General features: G+C 39.6%; 1 protein-coding gene across 2 annotated transcripts in view; it reads right to left on the reverse strand.

Annotated features, from left to right (window-relative positions):
* Positions 1 to 12,180, reverse strand: part of agla (amylo-alpha-1, 6-glucosidase, 4-alpha-glucanotransferase a) — a 58,318-nt gene that overhangs the window by 22,497 nt on the left and 23,641 nt on the right. The window contains exons 13-17 of one of the 2 annotated variants that reach the window (XM_017721172.2): positions 10,472 to 10,595; positions 6,062 to 6,225; positions 4,391 to 4,492; positions 1,786 to 1,941; positions 660 to 810 (exon numbers count right to left, since the gene is read on the reverse strand). In XM_017721172.2, the coding sequence (XP_017576661.2) occupies positions 660 to 810; positions 1,786 to 1,941; positions 4,391 to 4,492; positions 6,062 to 6,225; positions 10,472 to 10,595 (697 nt within the window). Of the gene's footprint in view, positions 1 to 659; positions 811 to 1,785; positions 1,942 to 4,390; positions 4,493 to 6,061; positions 6,226 to 10,471; positions 10,596 to 11,000; positions 11,125 to 12,180 lie in introns of both variants that reach the window. The other variant, XM_017721173.2, reaches the window with a different exon arrangement.

Consider the following 12,180-nt stretch of genomic DNA (forward strand, 5'->3'; position numbering starts at 1 on the left):
AAACTTTTAAGATCACATTTGACCGACAGAAGATTTGGTCAGACTCTGAAGATGAGACGACACTAAATTCCCAAACTGTCAGTTGGACTGTGTGTAGCTGGAGAACGAACTGCTGGCTGTGCAGCAGTTGGTGGAGCTCATTACTCTGACGTAGCAACAAGCTGCTCATTAATAAACTATAATGTGGAGGAAGGAACTGAACATGAAAACATTAAACGCCGCATTCACGGCCAGTTTATTAATCTCTTACTGTATTTACTTAACTGTTGTATAAAAGCAATAGAACACTCAAGGAGTGTTATTGCAAACAAAGTACAGCCATGATGTTATTTTAGCAATAACACATTCCCTCTCATGTTCTATTGCTTAATTAACACTTCAAAATGACAAACTGTTATCTACAAAAATATATAAAAATACAGACAAAATGTAAAAGCCTTTTTTACTATCCGCACACTGCGCAAGTCTGTGTTTACTGATTGTCGCAAACATCCTTGAAGCATGCACAAAACTTTATTCAAGAATACAGCGTCACAGAAATGTTCCACTGAGCAGGTCGTGCCGTTCCACTTCTAATACCATTGTGCAGTTTGAAGCAAAATGTGTGCAGAAAAACAAATCGCAAAATCAAAAAGTACATCTGAGGTTCTGTGACTGACCTGGGATGAACATGGGTGGAACCTCGTCTGAGTACTTATGGTGTTTGGGGTTTTTGAAGGCAGTGCGACACACGGCGACTACAGACTGATGTGAGCTGGGACAGTGACGGGTCACTGCAACTATATCCACATCCACCTGATCCACATACACCTGCAATACAAACATGAGAACACACACACATACAGTACTGTACAAAAGTCTTCAGCACCTGAGTAAATGATGTCTAATCTATTTGTTTGTGCAGTGCTTATTTGCACAGTACTGCATACCTGGGGCCCAACTGAAATGAAAATGTCACCGACACAAATAACTCCGATAATACTGACTGATGTGATTTTAGGTGGTCAAAATTTAAGCAATTAATTTAAGACTTCAGTAGTTTTAGGTAAGTAGAGCTTTAACAACTGATCTGATTTCAAACTGTCCGTCGTCAATTGCCAAATATGACTGTCAGTTGTTTCTTACTAATTTCCTTAATCTGATGTTCGCAGTCTTACAATAATTTGTCATTAGATGTTGCAACATGTGAAGTTCCACTGAGGCAATTCTCTGCTGAAATAACACAGTAGTCATGGTCATCAGGCTCACTTTCAAGTAAATTTACCTGTGCGCAAAACAGAAAATTAGCCCCGCATCACAAGACATCGAGGGGGCAGTCGTGGGCTGGAGGTTAAGGAACTGGCCCTGTGACCAGAAGGTTGCCAGTTCGATCCCCAGCACCGACAGTCCATGACTGAGGTGTCCTTTAGCAAGACAACTAACCCCAAATTGCTCCCCAGGTGCCGTGGATAGTGCTGCCCACCGCTCTGGGCAAGTGTGCTCACTGCCCCCTAGTGTGTGTGCTCACTAATGTGTATGTCGTGTTTCACTTCACGGATGGGTTAAATGCGGAGGTGAAATTTCCCCGTTCGTGGGATTAAAAAGTGTCACTTAAATATTGTCCAGACCTCTATTGTGATGGTCATGTATGTGGCATATTTGCATGTCCCATAAGTTCAGCTGGTATTCAAAACAGCATCACAGTCCTGAATGTTGATTTGCACTGATTCTGATAAATCCGTGGAACTTACATAACTCATTCACAAACTCGCATCTAGATGCAAAACACAGTGCAGGTGACCTTACCTGGTTGAAGCCTTTGGCTGCGAGCTCCTGGTGCAACCGGTTTAGAGCCAGTTTGCCAGCAATGATGCCCGACTGCAGGCTGACCTCTCCCGGTGCAGAAGCCTTAGCCTGAGGGTTCCACTTCTGATAGAAACGCTCCTCTGACACCACTGAGATCTATCAGTGCAGAATAGCAGAGAAGAGCTCAACGTGGAGAAACAGGGATCTCTGAATGGACAGACAGGTGTTTTCTCCAACCGCTAGTACACACCTGGGCTGTTTGGACCACATACAGCACTGTACAGGTCAGAGACGTCCAGTCAAAACTGCCATTAAGTACAAGCTATTCACTTTTCAGTATTGGGTTAAAACAGAAATATCTATTTAACAGAAAATGACAGAGAAGCCTCAACTAAACAGTACATTTCTTCGGTATTGAGTGTGTCCACTCTTTACCTTTATTACAGCATCCATTCTCAGGTTTTTCTAAGAAATCTGCAGACACGCCTCCAAAGCTCAGTCTTAGAAGCTGGTTGATGATTTTCCAAAGTAATCAAACTCATTCAGTGATGATGAGGTCTGGACTCTGGGGCGGTCAGTCCATCGTTCAGCTTCTTTGTTTGATGTGTCTGTCTCCTTTTCTCAGTGAGGTTGTTCTTGATCAGCTACACATCCTTTCAGACCCACAGCGCTGAGTGGTCTTCTCACAGTGGAAGGATGGACAGAAACACCCGTGGATGTTTTCAGATCTGAAGCAGCTTGATTTTCTCCTCTCTCTCAGAGATGAAAGCTTTAAGCACTGTTTATCTGATGGGGGCAGTTTGTGGTGTAACAGGTCTCCCAGGTGGTTGTTAGCAGGAACATTTTCTTTTAGAACTCCACTTTTGAAAACTCCTGTTCTTCCTTTCCTTTCTCCTACTTTATAAGAGCGGATTATCTTGATGATCTCTTCAGAAATATCTCCTGGCAAATGAATGACTTGTACTTGATTGCGGTTTTGACTGTAAATTAAGAAAATGAAGGGTGGTCTCTGATAGTGCTGTATATTAAACAGATACAATGGCTGCTAGGCAATAAAACAGCCAAAATATTTTACTGACAACACAATATGATAAAACGTTTCATTTTGAGATTTTCTTCATGAATTTCTGAAAAATGGATAACAAAAATGGAAGGATGAGAAGTCACCTGCCATGAAAAATATCTATAGTTAATAATACAGGATTAGATTAGAGTAGATTAGATTAGAATCTTATAGTTAATTTGGACAATTATTATAAATTTACAACATTTATTTAGAGTTTATGCTCACTCTACTCAAAAATCTGATTGAAAATCTTCGTTTACATGCTCACTACAAGTAATCCGATCCTAAATGATGCGCATGCGTGGAGAACCGCTTAGAGTAAACATTACCATGACAACGAGCATGATGTGAGTCCATTTAGAGTGAGATGAGCAGCAGTGAGCAGTGCTTGTGTTTTGTTTTAAAATGACGTCAGACTCAGAAAAAAACGTCCTTCACATGTCCTTATTAAAGAAGGCCGAGAGGAAGACATCGTGTTCTGAGACACACAAGCTGGACGTCCGTCCCACCGCCGTCTTTTAAAGATCAGAGCATGAACTTCGTCTCCTCTGCAGACCAGTTTCTGCTCTGCCGTGTTGAACAGTATAAACTCTCACTATGACGCGACGCACATGCAGAACAGACAAACTTTCCGATAGAGAATGTAATCAGATGCAGACGTTTACACGGATATTATTCTTCTATTTATCTGATTGTTTACGGGATTACCCACCTCGTTCAATCAGATAGAAATTGTTTTCTGAATGGCCTCAATCGTATTAGTCTGTTCTGATTGAGGTGTTTACATGGATGTATTCTATTCCAAATTAGCTATTTGTTGGATTATTAAGGGATTATTAGGCTGCATGAAAACGTGGATACTGAGCGTCTTTGCCTGCACTCAATAACCTGATCATAATCGGATTTCTGCAGTTACCTGAATATTCAAACAGGTGTGAAAACTCTGATTTCTTAGATCAAAGTAAAGTCTAGAAACCTATTTAAGAATCTGATTAAGAGGCCCAGTAATTAACCCAGTAATCAGATTTCTCAGTGCATATGAACTCTTACTCTGATTTCTTTCAGATTTCACAATCTGATCATGTGCACAAACAGACCGCTGTACCGGAAATAAAGAGTGTTGCCATGAGATGCAGCAAAACACTTTTGGAGTGAAACCAAATACATGCTTGAAGAAACGAAGATGTAGGTTCGTATTTTCAGGTAAAGTGGCGCAATGTCTAAAAAAAAAAAAAAAAAGCCATGGCATGACCTTTGAGTTTTATATTACGTTTACGTCACGTCTTCTTCTGTGAGTTTGTCCACTGGCTGGAAAGATATCCATTAACTGTCTGACTCATAAAGACCCAGAGTTTCCCCATTATCTGATTCCTCAAGTTCACGTAAACGCGTTGATCTGATTACTGACAAAATCGGACTTTCTGCAGTTATCAGATTATTAAGTGCATGTAAACACACTCTGGATGTCTAACTTCACATTAATATGCCGGCACCGTGCTGTGCATTGGATCCCTGTTTGACAGTGTGCTGTTTTCTTGCCTGATGAGTAACAAGCTCGTCGTATCCTCGTGTGCTGCCTGTGGCACAGCAGGCCATGGAGACGATAGCAGAACTGGGCAGAGAGTCAAACACCGAGCGGATCTGCAACACGCAAACAGAAAACAATAAAGGATGAAATGAATCACCTGAAACATCAACTGTGCAATTCAAGTCAACGCTGTTGTCAGGTTGGCAAATCAAGTCGCTTAACAAGCGCATCCTTGCTGGAGTCAGGCTTCTGAGATCCTGACAGTGCAGTGTTTTGTGGAATGTCTTGGCTCACTGTCCAGCACCATTTTTCATTTTTTTTCTTTCATTCTTTCTTTCCCTGGTCAAGTGATATGTTTAGTTGATTTACTGAGTGAAAAGTACAGAGAACACACTTAAAAAGACATTTTTCTGTAAATTTCAGTGAAAAATAATTTCTGTATATTTGCTCAGTTTAATATGCTGGATAAAAATTTTATTTTTAAAAATATAAAATGTGCTGTAACCAGCCAAATGTTTTATTTTCTTCCAAAAATTGTTAAATTCAGCAAATAAAGTCATTTACTTTCACGTAGAAAAATCGACTACATATATCATTTGACCAGGGGCGCCCAAACTTGTAAATATGCACTTCTGCCTCATCGTAAATGTCCTTTATGTACAGTACCTTTCAAAAGTTTGGAATCACCCTTTTCATTAATATAAGACCAGTTTTGTTGCAGGTACACATATGAAATTGACTCTATTATGTTGATATTACTGGAGGTTGTATGAAGGAACAAATGAAGAAGTGTGAGAAATATGAACAGAGCTACAGACGATTCTATAAGAACCGATAAAGCTGTAAAACAGAGACCATTATTATAAAATCAACAACCAGAATGTCTCATATTTGAAACCTATTCAAACGTATCGTATTTTAATAAATAACAGCTATTATTTATCTTTCGCTCATTGCCCTCGGACCTATTCTCTCCTTCATTCATTCCTTACTTCTTTCATTTATTCATTCATTTCTTCCTTCATTTCTTCATTAATTCATTCCTATATTCATTCCTTCCTTCATTTCTTCCTTCATTGCTTTATTCGTTCCTTCCTTCATTCCTGCTTTTGTTCCTTCCTCTTTCAATTCTTCATTCATTAATTTCTTCCTTCCCTCAAATCGAATTTGATTCCTTACTTCCTTAATTTCTTCATTCATTCCTTTATTCATTCATTCCTGCTTCCATTCCTTCTTTTCTCATAATATTACATTTATGTCTCATCTTAAATGTCCTTCATATATCCTGGAATTTATTCATTCTCTTTCTATGAAATTCTACTGCCAATGTAGACACAATGTAGTGTTAAATAAAATTAATAAATTAATTCTTTTTTTTCTGTAAGGAAGGCCAACGTATCAAAGTTCAAGGTCACGTCAAAGTCAGCTTTACGGTCATTTCTTCTCACCACAGATGTGCTAAGTGACGAATGAAATGTAGCTTCTCCAGGACACAGATCAGCTGCAGAGGGCAGTGCAGACAGACCACAAACACAGTTCATACAAACTACACAAACTTACAGCGTCTCAAAATATTCTTCCTGCTTTATCCCAACTCAAAGTAAACAGTGATGTACACAGTGCATTTCCTCATATAAATACCTACTAAACAAACAAAGTAATAAACCTGTTAGCTGAGGTACCTGAATGGGACACTCGTTGTCATGGGTAACGTCCAGGAACATGGCGTGTGCGATACTGGGCACCAGTGGCCGCAGGCTGGGCTGCAGGAACGCTCCCACAGGCTCTCCTCCATAACGATACACCAAGCGGCCTTCTTCATGACTGTCCCCCGCACTCATCGCCTCTGACCGAACACAAACACACCGCATTACAGGAGCATCATCAGCAGAGCCGCCAGCAGCGCAGCACTGAATCACTCACAGTTAACCCTTAGAAGCTGCACTCATCTCCAAAACCATCATTTTACATGAATTATTTCTCACTTGTAGCTCATTGAAACAAGCAAAGTGTCTCTGTACTACATTTGTGTTTATATAAAGGAGAGGAGATATTTAACTATGATTTAAACTTATTGTGTGCAATATGTAATTCCATACACTGCAAAAAATATTGTAGTGAGTGCAAACATCTTAAATGTAGTCAATATATTTACCATTTGTTGGGGTGGGGGGGTGTTGTGCTGGAGCCTATCCCACCTGTCCCCTGCAGGCAGAAAGCAGGATACACCCTAGACAGGTCGCCACTCACACCTAGGTGCAATTTAGCATGTCCAATTGGCCTGACTGCATGTCTTTGGACTGTGGGGGAAGCCGGAGAACCCGGAGGAAACCCACGCTGACATGGCGAGAACATGCAAACTCCACACAGAAAGGACCCTGGCACCTGGCTGGGGAATCGAACCCAAGCCCATCTTGCTGTGAGGCGACAGCGCTACCCACCACACCACCGTGCCACCCTTCATTATTTCTCAAAACAAGTCAACTAATCTGCCAATGGAATCAGACACTTTCAGTAGATAAAATCACTTAAAACAAGTACAAATGTACAGAAACAAGTGGAATAATCTTATACTATTCTTACAACAGACTAATAATGAGAAATATTACATTCATTGACTACACTTAAGACGTTTTCCCTTGATATTGATTTCACTACATACTAATTTGGTTAGTATAGTGTAGTAAGTAACACCTGTAGACTGGGGTTCAATCCCCCACCTGGATAAGGACCCTACACTATACCAATAAGAGTCATTGAGCAAGACTCTTAACACCACCTTCGCCTTCCTGTGTAAAACCAAATGCTTAAATTGTAAGTCCCTGTGGATAAGAGCCTCCGCCAAATGCCGTAAATGTAAATGTATTTTTTGCAGTGTATAAAGAATTAGATGATAAAATCAAATCTCAATAGTGTTCTAAAAAGAACACTTCTAAGGGTTAAAACTATGTAAAATCTATAACATAAATATTCTTTAAAATGAAACAGTTGCATATATTGGACCCTTTTCTGCATGCTACCAAGTTCAAAACGACTGACTTACTTTAAACTTCTTTAATTCACAAAAGCGATGGAATTCTGGTTTTCCAATGATATGGGTGATGAGATGCTCTGAGAAAAGAGTCCAAATAATGCAAAAAAAGTGCACAACAGCAAAGGAGGCTGGGTCAGTTTAGTTTAAATGTGAGTTTGCCAGGCTCTGTTAAAGGAATGCTTTACCCCAAAATGCTTATTATATGAAAGCAGGGGCCAATTAAATAAGCCTACAGTTAGAATGCCTTACCAACTTGCTTTTGTTCACTGTTAGCCAAGTTAGAGTGAAGTATTCCTCCCAAATTTCCTCCTATCTTATAGACTAGTGTTCAAAAGTTTGGAATCACTTGACATGTTAACCGTTTTTCTGTTTTATATACATCAAACTTGAACAATAAAGTATATAAATTTCAAGAATTCTGTGAATAAGAATCTACATAATGATAAGTTATGCTGTACTTATCAATTTAGGTTTTGTTTTGTCAAGTTATCTGTCTTGAGATTTCATCTGCACTGTTGAAATATGACAAATTCTGGATGTTCATTTTATTCTACAGAATCTCAGAATACGAGAATCTTCTACAGCTCTGTTCATCACTATATTTAAGCAACAGAACCCGAGAGAGTGTGTGTTATCACGAAATAACATCACGGCTGTGATTTGGTGGCCGTAGATCATCACAGCCGTGATGTTATTGGTGATAACACACTCCTGGAGTGTTCTACTGCTTTAATACAACAGTTAAATAAATACAGTAAGAGATGAATAAACTGGCCGTGAACGCGGGGTTTAATATGTTTTAATGTTCAGTTCCTTCCTCCAAATTATAGTTCATTAACCAACAGCTTTTTTTACGTCAGAGTAACGAGCTCCGCCCACTCGCTGCTCAGCCGGCAGTTCGTTCTCCAGCTCCTTATACTAAATTCCCAAACCGTCATCACCACTGAGCAGCTTTCCAGTCGGCAGCTGTGACAGAAGAACAGCTGAACAACCAGGAATCAGCCAGAAATTAACCCAATACCATTCACCAAACGTGTCGTCTGATCTTCAGAGTCTGACCAAATCAGACTGAGCCATAAATCTGACCCAATATCAGGTTCAGCTCAGTTCGGTCAGTTTTTTCCAGATCAGTATTAATGTTGTTTTGTTCCAGCCAGTCTGTAAAGCTTCTTACAGCCCGTTTAGTTTGGCGAATGGTATTGGGTTCATTTCTGGCTGATTCCAGGTTGTTTAGGTTCTTCTGTCACAGCTGCCGACTGAAAAGCTGCTCAGTGGTGACGACAGGTTGGGAATTTAGTGTCGTCTCATCTTCAGAGTCGGACCAAATTGGCTGTCGGTCAGATGTGATCTTAATAGTGTCCGTTTTCTGTTTGTGCCCAAAGTAAGAAGTAAAAATGTTCAAATGGTTCCTACAGCTGTCAAAGTTGTTGCTTAGCAATGGCGTCTCAGCAGAGTGATAAAGTGCTTGTGGAAAAACCTGTGATGTTTTGGTGAAATAACAGTTAGAACGCTTCTCAACTTCTCACTCACTTCTAAGTTTCCTACTGATCATTCAAAACCTGGGATGCTGTGCAGGAACAGCAGATTAGAATCATTTTACATATTTGTCTGCAAACATATTGGTTTTATATTGTTGAAATCACTGATTCCAAACTTTTGCTAATGCCTTCAGATTCACTTTTTTTGTATCACTGGGGTCATTTTTTCACACTTTAAAAATACAGCTGTCCTTTTTATTTGGTGCACATTTCATGAACCAACAAAAATGATGCCATTTACTCATTATTACTCATAATGAAAGTCAATTACATTTATATACAGTGCAATTAAGAAAATGTTATTTCCTCAAGTGAAGTTCCCATTTCTGAGATGTGAGATTAAGTTCCCATTTCTGAGATGTGAGATTATGATAGTAACGATATCTTTAATATATGTTCTATTTGTTCATTCTTCCAGATTTCGGTATGTTAAAGGGGAACTCAACGAATTTTCAAAAGTTCTGCATAATTAAATGGTTGAGATGTAAACAGAGTCTTTCAGAGAGGTCTGGTGTGAAACGCTCTGGTTTAGAGAAACAGAGTCAAAATTGTTCACAGTGGTGGGGATAGGAACCAGGCATCCACTTCTAAAAGGTCCCTCAGAGAAAGTTATGAGATGGAATGGTTATGATGACAAATGGACAACATGGGAAAAATATATCACAATATTTCGAGACATTGTCACAATACATGATAGGTCAACACTGATTCAATTTTTCATAGATATTATAAGTTAAATAAGGCCAAAAAGAGCCAGTAATGCTAAATAACAGAAAAAGGGTGAGTAAGGGTGATTTTTATTTTATATTTCACACAATGCACTTCACCAAATCAAGGTAAACAGGAGTAATTTTGCTCTCTTTGCACTGAAACATGTAGTTGATCATTGTTCTACAAGTACTGGGGAGTCCTACAATGTACTCAGAAAAGCATATTGTGAAAGACACCAATCACGTATAACCACGTGATCAGAGAAACAGATGGACTACAGTCTGTAACTGTAGAACTACAAAGTGCAGCTATAGAGTAAGTGGAGCTGATAAAATGGACAGTGACATTGAAACAAGGAGGTGGTCATGATGTTATGCCTGTATGTGTGATATAATGTATCATGATGATGATTGTCATATTGCTCAGCCCTGTTATGAAAAATACTGTCATGTCTGAGACATAATTTTACTATAGTTTTGTCATAAAACATACATGTTTTAAATATATTGATGGTTGACTGGTGCATGCAGGGCATTTTAAGGCAAAATATTCCTTAAAGGAAAAAAAAATAATAATAAGATATTCCATTATTCTACTATCATCATTACATAAATACTAAGAAGACACATGTAGATTTATTGTGACCCCTCGTTTCTATCACCATCACTCTAAAGCAATCTGACGCTCTACAATCAACCATTTCACACCAAACCTCTCTGAATACGTCTCATCAATAGAATTTTGGAGAATTTTAGAAAAATCAGTGGATAAATCAGTGGATCCTTCAAATAGTGTGTTATATGGCCTACCTCTGATGAGTGAGGAGATGCCTAGTCTAGTCACAAACACATTGTCCAGCTCCTCACTGCCCGTGAATAGTTCAGCCACCACGTACAGATCAGGCTTGACGGCACGGGCTGCTGCCAGCATGAACTACGACCCCAAGTTAGAGCACCCCACAGCAGAGAGAGAGAGAGAGAGAGAGAGAGAGAGAGAGAGAGAGAGAGGGAGAGAGAGAGGGAGAGAGAGAGGGAGAGAGTGCCAGCCAAGAGATCCAGTTAGAGAGACAGAGGGGAGGTTTAGTATAGAAAGGGAGGAAACCGTCCACAGAAAAGAAACGGAAGAGACAGGACAGAAGAGGAGTTGAGTGGAAGATAGAAGTTAATATTTTACATATAGAGGGTTATGACAAAGTGAGGGCACATGGTAAAGAGAGATGAAGGGAAAAGGAAGAGGTTTTAATATATAGAGACACAAAAACATAAAGACTCCGTTAGTGTCATGCTAACGCACAGCATTAACCCACATTCCCTCACGCACCCTCCACCCCGGCAGTACCTCTGATCAGACTGGTTATTCCCAGGCGGTTTACAAACACATTGTCAATCAGCTCGCTGCCCGTAAACAGCTCAGCTATCACATACAGATTGGGCCTGACCGCCCTGGCCGCAGCCAGCATGGCCTGCAGAGTGAGAACGTAAGAGTGGATTTGTCTTCATGTGACCAAGTGTGGTCTATTTCTTATGGTACTATCAAAGAAATAGTTTAGTTAAAAATCCAATCTTACCCCAAATGAAATCGATTAGGGAAGGACATTTGTTAACTTTGCTTCTTTATTTTTGCACTGGAGCTACAAAGCTAATGTGGCTACTAAGCAACAGTCATGTGATTTCAATGACATGCCAAATCCAGACGGGGGGCAGGACGTGAAAAGCAGAATGGACGAGGTGAAGGCAAGGCCATACTGGGCTAGTTTAGATGACATTATGAGAGAAATATCACAGTATATGTTGGAGGTGATCCAGATGTTATGAAATACGATTTTTCAACTGAATTCAAAGACTTGCCTGCTATAGAGGCAGCATATTGCTGTTGCCAGAAGAAAACCTTGTATCTCCAAAACGGTAACTTTACAGGAGAAGGAAAAAACCTACTCCACGTTTAATGTAAGTCAATGGAACCAGAATGTTTTCCAAGTCATTTTGTGCTGTTTATCTTTGTCCATTCATCATGAAATTTACACACAATATAAAGGGTAACAGGTATTTTCAAATTATGTAAAAAGCTGAAAAATGACAAAAATGTAGGTACGAGGTTTTTTGTTCCGACAGCAGTGATATATATATATAAACAGCAACCTTGTCCTCCAGACATCCTTCTACTCAAGAAAACTAATGAAAGCAAACAAAAGACACACAACTTTACGAGGCTCAGTTTGGCTTCCTATTCTAATTTTCCTGTTCCATCTTAAATGGTGCGCTCGACACCAGACTGTAACTGCTGCATCATTTAAGGTAGAACAGAAAAATGTGAAAAAGAAGCTGGCATGGCAGGGCTAGTTATTCACACTCGCCTGTCTTTTGTGTAATTGCTAAACCCAACTTAAGTGCTAATTTAAGATTGTTTGTAGTTATTGTTTTACATCTATCACCAGTGCACACCCTCTACTTCTGCCAACCGCAGGCGAACTTTCACAAACCATTTTTGCTGGCTTTCCTGTCAATTTCCTGCATATTTC

The sequence above is a fragment of the Pygocentrus nattereri genome, chromosome 17, assembly GCF_015220715.1.
Source record: "Pygocentrus nattereri isolate fPygNat1 chromosome 17, fPygNat1.pri, whole genome shotgun sequence".
In the NCBI taxonomy this organism is placed as follows: domain Eukaryota; kingdom Metazoa; phylum Chordata; class Actinopteri; order Characiformes; family Serrasalmidae; genus Pygocentrus; species Pygocentrus nattereri.